The sequence below is a fragment of the Saccoglossus kowalevskii genome, chromosome 18, assembly GCF_978046115.1.
Source record: "Saccoglossus kowalevskii chromosome 18, keSacKowa6.1, whole genome shotgun sequence".
Classification (NCBI taxonomy): Eukaryota; Metazoa; Hemichordata; class Enteropneusta; family Harrimaniidae; genus Saccoglossus; species Saccoglossus kowalevskii.
Window position 1 is genome coordinate 22,918,426 of NC_140658.1, and position 16,628 is coordinate 22,935,053.

A 16,628-nucleotide genomic window follows, 5' to 3' on the forward strand; every position below is an offset into this window, starting at 1 on the left:
AATCTCACAAGATGTGCTTTCATTGAACCAATCTCACAAGACATGTTTTCATTGATGCTAATCTCACAAGACATGTTTTCATTGATGCTAATCTCACAAGACGTGTTTTCATTGAAGCCAATCTCACAAGACGTGTTTTCATTGAAGCCAATCTCACGAGATGTGTTTTCATTGAAGCCAATCTCACAAGACATGTTTTCATTGAAGCTAATCTCACAAGATGTGTTTTCATTGAAGCCAATCTCATAAGACATGTTTTCATTGAAGCCAATCTCACAAGACGTGTTTTCATTGAAGCCAATCTCACAAGACGTGGTTTCATTGACACTAATCTCACAAGACGCGTTTCCATTGACGCTAATCTCACAAGACATGTTTTCATTGAAACCAATCGCACAAGACATGTTTTCATTGAAGCCAATCTCACAAGACATGTTTTCATTGACGTTAATCTCACAAGAAGTGTTTTCATTGAAGCCAATCTCACAAGACGTGTTTTCATTGAAACCAATCACACAATACATGTTTTCATTGAAGCCAATCTCACAAGACATGTTTTCATTGATGCCAATCTCACAAGACATGTTTTCATTGATGCTAATCTCACAAGACATGTTTTCATTGAAGCCAATCTCATAAGACATGTATTCATTGAAGCCAGTCTCATAAGACATGTATTTATTGAAGCCAATCTCATAAGACATGTATTCATTGAAGCCAATCTCACAAGACATGTTTTCATTTTCCACAATACCAGGAACAATTTGCCTTTCTTTTTCACAGCTTGAATAATAATGGACATGTTTATTATATTGGAGTGGATTCATTGGCAACAATTGGTATCATCGATGCATCGGAATGTCCACCAACATATAGCTCTAGTAAGTTTCAGTCATAGACCGGTCACTGGTAGCATAGTGGTTGTCGCATCAGACTCATGATCGGTAGACCCAAGTTCAAATCCTACTTTAGACTGAACATCAAAAGGGTTGACCCCCTTCCCTGGATGAGTGTGTCACAGACTCAATGGGAAGGCCAATTCCACTGGCCGAGAGATTCATTCACTAACGAATGCGACTTTAGGGGAACTTTGGTTAAGGTCCGCAGGTGCTTGTGTTCGGCCGAGCCTGGTTGACGCCTGGCCTGGTTTCAGTCACAGTGCTTGTACTATTTAATTGTTGACTAACCATTATGGGGATTATTAAAAAATACAATTGTATTATGTGGGACTATTGGTTGACACATAATGGTAGTCGATGTAAATACATACAGTCCTGAGTGCATAATGTGTGGTGTAACTTATTATTATATTGTACATCTCCCTGATTCAACCACTTAGTTCTTGAAGCCCATGTAAAACTGTAATAGATGCAGTGAAAGATTTATAATAATGTTTTAAATATTTAAAAACAAATGAGAGTTTTATGAGCATAATCAAAATAATTCATCCACCAATACATTTTCTAGGTTTAGAGGATATTAGAGGCTTCATATATGGAGGATACACAACATATAAAAACAAAGAAGGGGATATTTCTCACCATGTAAGTAATGTAATGCCTATATCGTTGCACTTGTCTCTGCGTGGATGTGTGTGTGCAGTGTCTGGTTGGCTATAACTGGTCATCCGTACTTGAAGATAAAAAAAAAATAGTATTGTGTGTGTTGTTGTTATTAAATATACTAGTTTGTGTTCCTGCTAATAAAACAACTTACGGGCAATGTTATCACAGCAGATTATGAACCTATGTTAAAGCAGGGAAGTCGTCACCTGCACATGCGTCAGATGCCCAAAGCGTGTCATTGTTCACGAACAAGCGTCTACCCATGAGCCCTTGCGTTTTTATTGTGTGTTGTTATCATCGCTTGGGACTCAATTCTCGTGTGTGCGCAGGTGACAACCCTCCGGCATTAATCATTGAGCAACGTTTGTCATCAGACCTTCACATGTTGATTGTTAAAAATGTCAATAAATGATGTCACAGTGAAACGTCTATAGCTACTTGGTGTTTAAAGTTGCATTCACTTCCAGAACAATCTAAAAACATAAAATGTGTAAAAATTATGTTGTTTTTTGTGACTTAAGAGACTCACTTAAATTCATTTTGTACTGTTCGTTTTTTATAACAATCTACATTCAAAACATTTTGTGGTGTATATTTGTCAGAATATGGTACCTCACAGACTCTCACAAGTGGCTATGCAACTTTAACAAAATTCAGACCATATGTCACAGTAAAATACATGTATATGCTTATCAGACATATACAAAATTCAGACCATATGTCACAGTAAAATACATGTATATGCTTATCAGACATATACAAAATTAGACCATATGTCACAGTAAAATACATGTATATGTTTATCAGACATATACAAAATTAGACCATATGTCACAGTAAAATACATGTATATGTTTATCAGACATATACAAAATTAGACCATATGTCACAGTAAAATACATGTATATGCTTATCAGACATATACAAAATTAGACCATATGTCACAGTAAAATACATGTATATGTTTATCAGACATATACAAAATTAGACCATATGTCACAGTAAAATACATGTATATGTTTATCAGACATATACAAAATTAGACCATATGTCACAGTAAAATACATGTACATGTTTATCAGACATATACAAAATTAGACCATATGTCACAGTAAAATACATGTATATGTTTATCAGACATAATTTTACAATGTAATACCTAATAGTTGTTAGTGTTATCTGTTTTAACATTTTATTGTATTTTTATATCTGTATTTCTTGTTATTGTGTTTTTGTGTGTGACCATGACCATGGTTAATGTATTTCCAATTCATTAATTTGAGTCAAATAAAATATACTATACTATACTATACTGTACTATGTAAATGTAAAGCTAAAACATTATTTTTTATTCCATTTCAGGGAGAACCATTCAACATATCAATAAATAATTTTCAAGAAAACCTAATTGATCAACTTGCATGCAATGATACTGTACTATTTCTACTTACTTATCAAGGTATGTACCAGAATAAGTATGTACAAATACATGCAATGATACTGTTTTATTTCTACTTACTTATCAAGGTATGTACCAGAATAAGTATGTACAAATACATGCAATGATACTGTACTATTTCTACTTACTTACCAAGGTATGTACCAGAATAAGTATGTACAAATACATGCAATGATACTGTACTATTTCTACTTACTTGCCAAGGTATGTACCAGAATAAGTATGTACAAATACATGCAATGATACTGTACTATTTCTACTTACTTACCAAGGTATGTACCAGAATAAGTATGTACAAATACATGCAATGATACTGTACTATTTCTACTTACTTACCAAGGTATGTACCAGAATAAGTATGTACAAATACTTGCAATGATACTGTTTTATTTCTACTTACTTATCAAGGTATGTACATCTATGGATGCTGTAAAAATTTTACTGCTATGACTGTTTGTGATTTGGGAATTTTTTCGAAATTCACTGACATTCCGTGTCATAGGGTTCCCAAAAAAATTTTCACAAAATTTCATGACTATAAACTATTACTGTTTTGCAAAATTTGTGTCTGCAATATCCCAAAAATAACTACATATTATGCACCTTACAGTAATTGTTATTTTTGTTATTTTTCTTGTCTAAACAAATTTTATGCTGTCAAAAAAAAATTATGTGTGGGTGTTTACTATCTGCATATGAATACAATTGTGGGTGTTTACTATCTGCATATGAATAAATGTATGAGTGTTTACAATATGCATATGAATACAAGATTGGAGTTTACAATCTGCATGTGAATGCAAGTGTGGATGTTTACATTCTGCATATTAATACAATTGTGGGTGTTTACTATCTGCATATGAATAAATGTATGAGTGTTTACAATCTGCATATGAATACAAGTGTGGATGTTTACATTCTGCATATTAATACAATTGTGGGTGTTTACTATCTGCATATGAATAAATGTATGAGTGTTTACAATATGAATACAAGATTGGAGTTTACAATCTGCATGTGAATGCAAGTGTGGATGTTTACATTCTGCATATTAATACAATTGTGGGTGTTTACTATCTGCATATGAATAAATGTACGAGTGTTTACAATATGCATATGAATACAAGATTGTAGTTTACAATCTGCATATGAATACAAGTGTGGATGTTTACATTCTGCATATGAATACAATTGTGGGTGTTTACTATCTGCATATGAATAAATGTATGAGTGTTTACAATATGCATATGAATACAAGATTGGAGTTTACAATCTGCATGTGAATGCAAGTGTGGATGTTTACATTCTGCATATTAATACAATTGTGGGTGTTTACTATCTGCATATGAATAAATGTATGAGTGTTTACATTATGCATATGAATACAAGATTGGAGTTTACAATCTGCATGTGAATGCAAGTGTGGATGTTTACATTCTGCATATTAATACAATTGTGGGTGTTTACTATCTGCATATGAATAAATGTATGAGTGTTTACAATATGCATATGAATACAAGATTTGAGTTTACAATCTGCATATGAATACAAGTGTGGATGTTTACATTCTGCATATGAATACAATTGTGGGTGTTTACTATCTGCATATGAATAAATGTATGAGTGTTTACAATCTGCATATGAATACAAGTGTGGATGTTTACATTCTGCATATTAATACAATTGTGGGTGTTTACTATCTGCATATGAATACAAGATTGGAGTTTACAATCTGCATGTGAATGCAAGTGTGGATGTTTACATTCTGCATATTAATACAATTGTGGGTGTTTACTATCTGCATATGAATAAATGTATGAGTGTTTACAATATGCATATGAATACAAGTGTGGATGTTTACATTCTGCATATGAATACAATTGTGGGTGTTTACTATCTGCATATGAATAAATGTATGAGTGTTTACAATCTGCATATGAATACAAGTGTGGATGTTTACATTCTGCATATTAATACAATTGTGGGTGTTTACTATCTGCATATGAATACAAGATTGGAGTTTACAATCTGCATATGAATACAAGTGTGGATGTTTACATTCTGCATATTAATACAATTGTGGGTGTTTACTATCTGCATATGAATAAATGTATGAGTGTTTACAATCTGCATATGAATACAAGTGTGGATGTTTACATTCTGCATATGAATACAATTGTGGGTGTTTACTATCTGCATATGAATAAATGTATGAGTGTTTACAATATTCATATGAATACAAGATTGGAGTTTACAATCTGCATGTGAATGCAAGTGTGGATGTTTACATTCTGCATATTAATACAATTGTGGGTGTTTACTATCTGCATATGAATAAATGTATGAGTGTTTACAATATGCATATGAATACAAGATTGGAGTTTACAATCTGCATGTGAATGCAAGTGTGGATGTTTACATTCTGCATATTAATACAATTGTGGGTGTTTACTATCTTCATATCAACAAAAGAGTGTGGTATAATCTGCACATGAAATATAAGTGTGAGTATTTTAAAAATCAGCGTGTCTGCATATTCTTTGTTATAGATGTGTGCAATGAGAACGACAGTGTTACTCAACTCACCAAATCAATTCTGCAATATACCAAGCACATTGGTGCTATATACTTCACAGAACCACATAATCCAAGTGGAAACACAGTAAGTAATCCATAGTTAGACATTTCAACACCTGTGTCCCCTCTGAATAAAGTAATGAGTGGTTTGTTCATACACAAGTAGATTGTCAACATCGTTCATTTTATCAGTTAAACCGTGTTTTGAGAAAAGAGGCTCATAGAATGTGTGTCATTTTTGAGAATTTATTTTTTTCATTCACTATATATATATATATGTATAATAAAGGAAATAATGTATATCAGACACACTCAGGCTCATCACATTCAGACTTGTGAGAGACATATTTCTGACATGTATTGGCCAATTGCATTCATACTTTGTGTGTATACATAATTATATAGTTCTATCATGGGACACATGCACAAATATACCTGTATTGTGATTAGATTTAATATGACTGACTGCATGGCAGCCATTTAGTGGTATGAGTGAATTTTGAGAGCAATTTATCTCAGACATGTCTGGACTGATTGCATTCATACTTTGTATATACTTTCCTATTTGTATATTGTTATAGCGAAAATATATCTTGTCATAACTTGTTCATATTACTGATTGTCCGTCGTCATCAACTTTACAATTTCAACTTCTACTTCGAAACTGCAAGTCAGAATGTTTTCAAATTTGATATGCAAGTACTTTGGATGCTTCTTTCTCAGATTTATTCATTTCATGTAAAATTCTCTATTTTTGGTGAATATTTTTGACTTCTTGTTAAAAACCGCAAGTCCAATTGCTTTGATATTACATATATAGATACTACATGTGAACCTTTCTCAGATTTGTTCATTTCATGATGATATCTTCAATTCTCTAAATTTGGTGAATATTTTTTGTCATTTTTGGTAAAAAGTGATATTTTCGACTTCTTGTTAAAAACTGCAAGTCCAATTGCTTTGATATTACATATATAGATACTACATGTGAACCTTTCTCAGATTTGTTCATTTCATGATGATATCTTCAATTCTCTAATTTTGGTGAATATTTTTGTCATTTTTGGTAAAAAGTGATATTTTCGACTTCTTGTTAAAAACTGCAAGTCCAATTGCTTTGATATTACATATATAGATACTACATGTGAACCTTTCTCAAATTTGTTCATTTCATGATGATATCTTCAATTCTCTAATTTTGGTAAATATTTTTGTCATTTTTGGTAAAAAGTGATATTTTCGACTTCTTGTTAAAAACCGCAAGTTTGATTGCTTTGATACTATACTAATGATATCTTCAAAAATGTGCCTTGCTAACAGTGCAGCTATCTCAGCCGACAGGCTGCTTGTTTCTATAACTTCTTTGTTAATTTTTAACCAAATTGACATAATTTCCCACAAATCTTGACCAAATTGTCAACAAATATGAAAGAAAAAAATGTGTATTGGAAAAGTTGAATGTGGTGTTAATCTGATCTTCACATTTTATTTTTAGGATGAGTCAACAGTATTATCCTATTTCAAACATGTTGCCATGGTGACATTACCATGGCACCGTATCCAGGAAACAATTTCTCCTGTCTTCCCAACACTCTCAGGAACAAAACTATATGAAGAACTCCGTCATTTTGTTGGTTTTCTGTGTGAAATATCTTTAAAATGGATACTAAATGCCATCAGTACAGGTAGTCATATTATGAAGGGCAAGATTTATAAGAATCTTATGATTGATGTCAAAGTCAGCAATAATAAACTATATCACAGGGCTATTAGTATTATACAGGTAAGGAGTGCATGTTACAATTATATATATTTACACTGGGACAAACTGTATATTTTTCATATCCTATATAGTTGCTCTATTATCAACTCACACACTTATGATACATACTGTCACTGTATTAGAAGCACATGTCTAATAGAAGCTCACATAAACCGAAAAATTGCAATTATTATAATATGACTTATTACATATGCACATTGCTACTATTAGTACAAGTCTGTCTATCTGTTCGTCCGTCTGCTTGTCTGTATGTACATCCATCTACCTGTCAGTCCTTTTGTTTATTTGTCTGTTTGTCAAGAACTGTTATCAAATTTCAATAAAACATGATACACAGGTGCATTGTGATAATATCCAGATTTGATTACTTTTTGCTTGACATCTGTGAATATTAATTTTATAATTTGCATAACAATTAGCAAATTTTAGCTACCGGTATTTTAGTATTATCGCAAGAATTTTTCTGCACATTTCAATAATAATATGGAACATAGGTGCTCTGGAACAAATCACAGGCCTGATTACTTTTCGATTGACATCTGTATATTAAAATTAATTATCTAATTTGTATATTTCTCATTTTTTAGCGTTCCATCATAAAACATACAGTAAACAAGTTATTTGTGGCATATGGAAACTTTCTTCACATATACATGTATTAGAAATAAACTTTTTTTTACTGTATCCAGTTTATTATTTAGATCATTAGATCAATGGTATGATAAGTAATTATAAATCAGAGGTATACATTATGTGGTTGCATGTGATTTTACTTATTAAACTCAATTGAGTTGATATTTTGCTCACAAAATATAATGTTTCTGTCAATAGAAATTCGCTGGTTGTAGTTTGGAAGAAGCCAGATGTGCTTTAATTAAGTCTATCTATAAAACTGATACCCTCACCGCCGAGCAGGGCAGTGCAGCTATATCAAAACATATTGATATGGCCACGACTATGAATAAGGTAAGATACTTTTGTATTTGTGAAAATTCTTCCCATAATGCACTGCAGATGCTCAATGAGGTGAACAATTAAATCACACTGTAAACTCATTAAATTATAAGTAACTGTTTTGTGATATTAGATTCATGTCAACAATTTAAGACTTTTTCTGTCAGTATGTCACTCAGCAAAACTTTATGATATGATGAAACCAATGCTAAACAAAAATAAAATTCAAATTCCACCAATTTGATCTTAAATAATTGTCTGATAACGCCAACAATACACACAAATTATTCAATACAAAATGTGAATGAATAGATATTTTAAATATGAGAAAGTTACGAGGCTGTCTTGAAGAGGCTGTCTTGAACTCATTGTTGATATATGGCGTACCAAATCACCCTGCTAAGAATTCTGATATACTTATCCACTTGACTTTCCAAACAAAGGAATGTTTAATTTACTGGTTATATTGATGTGAGAATTAATGCTGGAAACAAAGTTGATGTACACTTTCATCATGTAAAGAATCTTGATAGGATACACTGCTAGAAATTATATGTACTGTAAAAGCTGTATTAGAAGCCGCAACTTCTATTAAAATGGTACAATGCAACAGAGGGGATGCGGCTTCTATTAGAGCATCTACACATATGAGAAATGATGAATTTTTGGTTCTCAATTGTTCAAAAAGAATGGGTGTGACTTCAATTAGGGATGCGGCATCTAATACAGATTTTACGGTAGTAAGTTTGTGGATTTGTACACCATAGCTAATTAGATTGTACTGACCGTTGCGAAAATCCTCATGGCATGTCATGTTCGATATCAGTCGCATGCGACAACAACTTGTATAAAGATATAATAATGTTTTTAATGCATAAACTATCGACAGTTCTCGAGCCTAATAAAGAGTCACTTATTTTCAAACGCCGTAGGCATTTCAAGCGAGAGCCGTAATGCCTGAAAGACTGTTATAGCATGTAACGCCCTCATGCGGCATTACGTGGAAATTACCCGGTGACGTTCCTGTTGAGACTTGTCACTCAAACTACTACTACTTCCTGTTTATTGGTGACCCGTTTCGCTCATGATTGGTTGAGTCTCAGCAGGAACGTCACTGGGCAATTTCCATGTAATGCCGTATGAGGGTGTTACATGCCCTCAATGACAAACACCACCTTTTTTATTTCAAGTTTCTTTATCTCTCAGATCTGGAAATTTACTGCTTTTTTGTGATGTAAATTTTTTCATTCAATTTCCAGGTTGTGCCTGCAGCGTTGTTAATTGCTGTACGACAGTGTAGCGTACATGAAGCTATACAGATACTCAATGATGTCAAAGTGGTGTCCAAAGCTATTTTAATGTCTAAATGAAGACTAACAATTACAAAACCATATTCAGAAATCCTCAAAATCCGCCAAGATGGATTGAGTTACTGTAATGTTTAAAATCCTTAAATGTAAATACATTGCCACCAAACGAAATTTTTTTCACAAAACTCCTCCGAAAAATGATCAAGTTTGAGTACTAATAGTTTGGTTTCTATGGCAGAAACATCATATCTCAACATTTTGTTCGATGACCTATGCTAAGACAATTATATGTAGTGTTACATTTGACTCACAAATTTTGAATATTAGTATATTATCAATGGAATAATGTGTTTAAATGGATTCCTATGGGAAATGTTCTAAAATGGCCGCTTTTTAAGATTATTTTGCATATATGTCCTTGAAAACACATTCATTTTATTATTTACAGTTGATATAAAAGCACATTAAAGTATGAAAATATGCAAAAAAGGACATTTTCTGTTCCTTGCGAAATTCCATGTTATGTGTAAATTCGAGCATAAAAAACAAGGCAAAGAAAGGTCATAGTGGCATCAAAACATTGCATGGGATTTGTCAAAGTATTTTACAGATATTTCCAGGCTTAATAATGTGCGATACACATATGATAATGGTCAATTTTGATAAAATAAGGGTATGCCATATTCCCCCCCTGAAGGATCAGCATTTTGATCATGAGTTACAAAAAAAATTCAGGTAATCCGAGGTGCAAAATCAAATTGTACAATTTTTGCAGCAGTCCACATGCATGCAATATCTCACAGGGAATGCAAAATCACCTGTTTATTGAATCTTTCATTGCATCCATTAATCATTCTAGTTTAATATTATCATTTTTACAAAGAAACAAAGGGAAAATTAAAATTATATTAAATTGGGATGGAATAATGAATAACATTAAATAAATATATTATTAATTCATTTGTAATTGTACCAAATATAACTCTATTGATATACTGTTTTACAAAAAATATTTCATATATCGAATTTTAGTGTCTGTAACTATAAAGACAATAGAGGGAGATTTTCTTTGCTGTAACCCGCTATGAAGATGTAAAAAGAAATTAAGAAATATATCGTGATTTAAAAACATTTGCATCTTAAATACAGGTTTTAAGTAAATGGAAATTAACATGAGGTTATTATGAGGATACCGTAAAGTATGCACAAAGACAGTACAGCAAGAGTATCAACCGACGTGCAGCGGAGGTCAATGTGACAGCCTACTGTCTGAGTGCATACTTTACGGTATCCTTGTAATAACCTTATTATTATACATCTGTTCCTCCCAATGATACATCATGGTAATGCCAAAACCCCGAAAGTTTAGAACAGAATCAGCAAACTTCTTTGTGTGGAGTCCTGTCAAACCTTGGTGGCAGCCATGTTTGTTTTTATTATTAGAGAACGCTTATGCACGGAATCATTTCATATTTGGAATTTGTATTTCCTAATATGGTAGGATGAAAATACCCCGTAAAATACTGCAAAATTGCAGCACGCTGTAACTTGTGGTGTTACAATGACAGATGTATAATAATATACTGTATTATGATGTTACATAAAAACTGTTACCAAATTTGTAATTTTTTTATAATACTTTAACAGGAAATTGATATACCTCATTATAAACAGTTATGTAATTTGAATATCAATATATTATCAGGTGATTTTTATAAATTTATTGAAACATGTATATATATATTCAATGAGAGTGTATAGCGAAAAGTTTTATTTTAATCAAAGTTATGCGCCCTAAGCATCAAGAGACCCTGATTTCACCAATTGTTATTGCAAATTAGGAAGTTTTCGACCACTCAAATTGTGTTGGCAATATAGTTACCAGTTTGAGCTCATACATGTTACGGCATGTAATTGAAACAACTCAAAAATATCCAAGAATTGACTAATTCAAGACAGCTGTGATACAAGTAAATGTAACTTTTGTTTATTATTAATATTTATCATATTATAATAAAATATATATTCATATAATATGAGTATTATGTATCAACACATATTTGTGTGTTTTTAGCTTTATTTTGTGTGTGTGTGTGTGTGTGTGCGTGTGTGTGTGGTAACAACGTTGTGATGACTTCAATTTAACTTTACACCGACTTGTGATGTCAGCACCTACATTATGACGACCCTCACTATTTTCATAATTTATATTAATATTTAATCAAATTTAAGTCAAGTTTGCGAAGTTTAGGTTCAGTAAAGCAATAGGAATGCATTTTAATCAAGTTCATATCGCAATTATATTAAAAGTTAATTCAACTACATGTATATTAAAAGTTAATCCAATGTGTGTCGTTACATTGACGATAAGATGTGTGTGTTTGATCCTAATGAAAATTTTGTACTGACATCTGATGAGTTTTAAATATCTCTTTATTTGATAAATTACTAGTAATTACTGAATGAGAGATGAATTTTATAATTGATTGATTTTCTCAGAAGAAGTTTATACATAATAATTGCATATTTTCAGCCCCTGACTATTCTGTTCGTCTGTCTGTTGCATTATCACAAAAGTTCATGGGCTGATTATTTCCAAATATGTATGCCTCAGATTTTGTTTCTGTTTGATACAAAATGGCTGACTGGTGGCCATATTTAACCCCAAAGTCCCTAGAAAACCTATATTTTATATGTGTAGAGCATTATCTCAAACTTATGCTGTTCAATCCTGTTCAAATTTATAATATGGGTAACACCTATTGCCATATTAAGCCACATCCACTGTAATTTGTTCTTGTTTGTTTTCGAAATTGGCCAACAATGGCAGCAATTTTCTTATAAGGGATTGGTCAGTTACTTCGGCCTAGGGGGGGGGGGTCGGTGGATCAGTAGGGGGGTTACCCTGTTTTTGATTGTGCCAATAGGGGGGTCACCCTGTTTTTGATATCATGTTTTCCAGAATTCACACACGCGCTCATGCATATATTTTTAAAAATTTTATTTCAGAACAAACGATAAAAAAGTTAATCGTACAAATGTGTTCTTAATAATAACTATGACTTTGTCGAGCGGAGCTTATCATATGAGTGATTGTCCGTCGTCGTCGTCCGTGTCAATGTTTTACTTTTTCGACTTCTTCTTGAAAACTACAAGCCTGAATGCTTTGATACTTGGTGTATATGTACCTTGGTTAGACCTCTCTTAGGTTTGTTCATTTCATGTTGATATCTTTAATTCTCTAATTTTGGTGAATATTTTTGTCATTTTTGGTAAAAAGTGATATTTTCGACTTCTTGTTAAAAACCGCAAGTGCAATTGCTTTGATATTACATATATAGGTACTACATGTGGACCTCTCTCAGATTTGTTCATTTTGTAATGATATCTTTAATTCTCTAATTTTGGTGAATATTTTTGTCATTTTTGGTAAAAAGTGATATTTTTGACTTCTTGTTAAAAACCGCAAGTCCAATTGCTTTGATACTACATATATTGGTACTACATGTGGACCTCTCTCAGATTTGTTCATTTCGTGATGATATCTTCAATTCTCTAATTTTGGTGAATATTTTTGTAATTTTTGGTAAAAAGTGATATTTTCGACTTCTTGTTAAAAACCACAAGTCTGATTGCTTTGATATTACATATATAAGTACTACATGTGGACCTCTCTCAGATTTGTTCATTTTGTGATGATGTCTTCAATTCTCTAATTTTGGTGAATATTTTTGTCATTTTTGGTAAAAAGTGATATTTTCAACTTCTTGTTAAAAACCGCAAGTCCAATTGCTTTGATATTACATATATAGGTACTACATGTGGACCTCTCTCAGATTTGTTCATTTTGTAATGATATCTTTAATTCTCTAATTTTGGTGAATATTTTTGTCATTTTTGGTAAAAAGTGATATTTTCGACTTCTTGTTAAAAACCAATAGTTCAATTGCTTTGATATTACATATATAGGTACTACATGTGGACCTCTCTCAGATTTGTTCATTTCGTGATGATATCTTCAATTCTCTAATTTTGGTGAATATTTTTGTAATTTTTGGTAAAAAGTGATATTTTCGACTTCTTGTTGAAAACCGCAAGTCCAATTGCTTTGATATATTATACATATAGGTACTACATGTGGTCCTCTCTCAGATTTGTTCATTTTCTAATGATATCTTCTGTTCTTTAATTGCCATGTGCATTGCTAACAGCGGAGCTATCTCAGCCGACAGGCTGCTTGTTTGTTTTTTTAACTTTTAAATATGCATATTTTGCTCTGTAAAATACCAAAATCCAACACAAATTTAAGCAAAAATCAAAATTTCCTTTGTTTTCATAAGCACATAATAATATAATGTTGGGGGGGTCACCCACTTTTTTTTATTTGATAGGGGGTGGGTCAACAGATTTACAGCTGGCAAAATGGAATCTGCCGACCCCCCCCCCAGGCCGAAGTAACTGACCAATCCCTAACTTATAACTTCAGAATACAGTTACTAAAATTATCTCAAATTCACACTGTCAAATTACATGCATACGTCCAAACAGATGATTGTGCTCTAAGCAACATCAAGTAAAATAGACAATGTTAGGATAGGATATATTACTTGAAACATTTACAACACATGTACATGCAGCAGTGCATGAAGTTCAACAAGCAAGTTGCTAAAAATACCAAAAAAATCATTTAAATATACATCTGGCATGATAGTGAGTTATACTAAAAGTAATGCAATTGTTTTTATTTACCTCAGACATGGGGAAAACAAAAAATGTCCATCCAAATTCAGATTTTGATGAAGAATAACTTAATAAAACAAAATAGCAGATGAAAAGTATATTTAAGTAAAAATGGTATAAAATATATCATTTAATTAAAGGATAAATCTTGTTTCTTTATTTAAATATTCGATGTCAATAGTTTAATGTTTAGGGTCAAGTTAATTTATTTTTAATTTAACTTTGTTAATCCAACGTCTTTCATGGCTGAAAGAGACACAGCGAACAAACGAACTGAACTGTTAATATAGGTCATAGTGGTGGCGCTATTTATGCTGGATCGGAGGAAGTGAATTCTTGATCGATTTTGGACGAAAACCGCTACATTTCTGGAGTATTTCTGAGAGTTATTGCGACTGAGATGACCTTTTGTTTATCGTCAGTAATATTTTAACGCCATGGATGCTCCCAAAACACCTCTGAAGACAGACACCCCAGCGTCGGATGCGTTCATTTCGCTGCTATCGTCGCTTGTAAACAGAGAAGATGTTGATGAAATAATATTAACCCAGCGACAGATGCTGAATCGATTTGAGAAGACAAACGAAATGCTGTCTAGTTTCAACAAACTGTCTACATCGAGATACGACGAATCGATGAGACAATTCAAGGAACATACTAGAACGTTAGTCGATATGAAGAAAGACTTAGAAACTGTGTTTACGAGGATACGGTCGCTGAAGATTCAAGTCGCCAAACAACATCCAAATGCGTACGCTGCAAGTCAGGCCGAAATCATGAGCTTGATGACCCCGGAGGAGGAAGAGGTGGCTAAAATGATTGGGGACAAGCTTGGTGAGCAGGACGGCAATCATGATGTAAAGTTGACCCCTGGTGCGGAAACGACTTCGCCTCAGCAATGACGTCATTATTACTCACCATGACCTGGATTAATACATATTTACAGTTCGCGAAATATGTTACCATGGAACCCCATGTTATCATTATTAAGCATTACGTATTGTGGTGAATTATTTATAAAGCTGTTAAAAACACAAAAGGTGTATTTATGCACATATTTTAGTTTTGATGTTGAAATTAATTAAAACATGGTAGTACTGTATCTAGTTTTACCTTGTCACACCATGAATCACCTTTTCTATGCGAGTGTCATTATGCTTGAACAAAAATCAAACACTCACTGTGCATTGGCTGTGATGCTATAACCATTTTTTTTTCTTCCACTGAGAAATGTTTTCATGAGTACCTTGAGTGTAACTCTCTTGCTTTCAAGTTCGTGAAAATGGTCTGGGGTATGTGATTGTTTGCTGTGACAAGCTATCTGACAGTTTCAGAGACATTGTTCCCAGATCAAATATAAGTAATACTATATAGGGCTTAGCTATTAGCATGGTTTTATTCTCACTTAAGGTAGAAGCCTACTCATAATTTTTTAGTGTAGCAAGTAAATCCAGTTTATATTCAAATTTAACAATAGAATATATACTATTATTATACATCTATTACCGTAACGCTATAAGTTACAGTGTGCCGTATGTGAATTCCAAATATGGAATGATTACGCGCATAAGCGTCCTCTAATAATAAAAACAAACATGGCTGCCACCAGTGTTTGACCGAACTCCACACAAAGAAGTTCGCTGTCATTCTGTTCTAAGCTTTTTGGGTTTCGGCTTTCCAATGATGTATCCTTGGAAGGAAAAGATGTATAATAATAAGGTTATTACGAGGATACCTCAAAGTATGCACTCAGACAGTACGCTGTCACATCAACTTCCACTGCGCGAAGGTCAGTACTTCCGCTGTATTGCCTTCACGCATACTTTGAGGTATCGTCATAATAAACCTCATAGTATACTAGTAGTAGTATTGTTTTATTCATAGATCATTGAATTTAAAACCTCAAAACTGCTAAAGTTGTACCCATGATATTTCACCTTCAGTATTTGACTGTAGTACAGTGTTTGTAATGGACAATAAAAATGTTTACCATGTTTGCTTCGCTAGACATGCATCTTTTATAGAAGTGTTCATAAACAAAGAATTGCTTTTGTTGTATGTAAGATCATTACAATATAACATATTGGGACATACGTTTAGTGCATGCACTACTAATAGAGAAAATACAGTACGAGTGATGGTGTTACAGAATTTCCCAACTAATGAATACTGTCTTAGTACAGGCATACATTCTTCTCTGAGTATAACAGCTGCACATCAAAAATCAGATGTAATCAAAA

At 32.7% G+C, this 16,628-nt stretch overlaps 2 protein-coding genes across 3 annotated transcripts in view; both read left to right on the plus strand.

Moving 5' to 3' along the window:
• LOC102802095 (glucokinase regulatory protein-like) overlaps positions 1-11,703 on the plus strand; it is a 35,950-nt gene extending 24,247 nt beyond the window's left edge. For both annotated transcript variants that reach the window (XM_085493431.1, XM_085493432.1), the window contains 7 exons: positions 784-881; positions 1,468-1,544; positions 2,928-3,024; positions 5,574-5,686; positions 7,097-7,384; positions 8,216-8,350; positions 9,598-11,703. In XM_085493431.1, coding sequence (XP_085349557.1) covers positions 784-881; positions 1,468-1,544; positions 2,928-3,024; positions 5,574-5,686; positions 7,097-7,384; positions 8,216-8,350; positions 9,598-9,708 — 919 coding nt within the window. In that variant the 3' untranslated portion in view covers positions 9,709-11,703. The remainder of the gene's footprint in view (positions 1-783; positions 882-1,467; positions 1,545-2,927; positions 3,025-5,573; positions 5,687-7,096; positions 7,385-8,215; positions 8,351-9,597) is intronic.
• A 2,979-nt stretch (positions 11,704-14,682) lies between these two features.
• On the plus strand, positions 14,683-16,394 carry LOC102801158 (kxDL motif-containing protein 1-like). Its single transcript, XM_006825514.2, has 2 exons — positions 14,683-16,107; positions 16,218-16,394. The coding sequence occupies exon 1, from the start codon at positions 14,826-14,828 to the stop codon at positions 15,288-15,290; it is 465 nt and encodes a 154-aa protein (XP_006825577.1). The 5' UTR covers positions 14,683-14,825; the 3' UTR covers positions 15,291-16,107; positions 16,218-16,394.
• Positions 16,395-16,628: the final 234 nt, after the last annotated feature.

Coding starts and splice junctions, on each gene's coding strand:
- LOC102801158 (XM_006825514.2), top strand. CDS start 14,826: ATGGATGCTCCCAAAACACCTCTGAAGACAGACACCCCAGCGTCGGAT.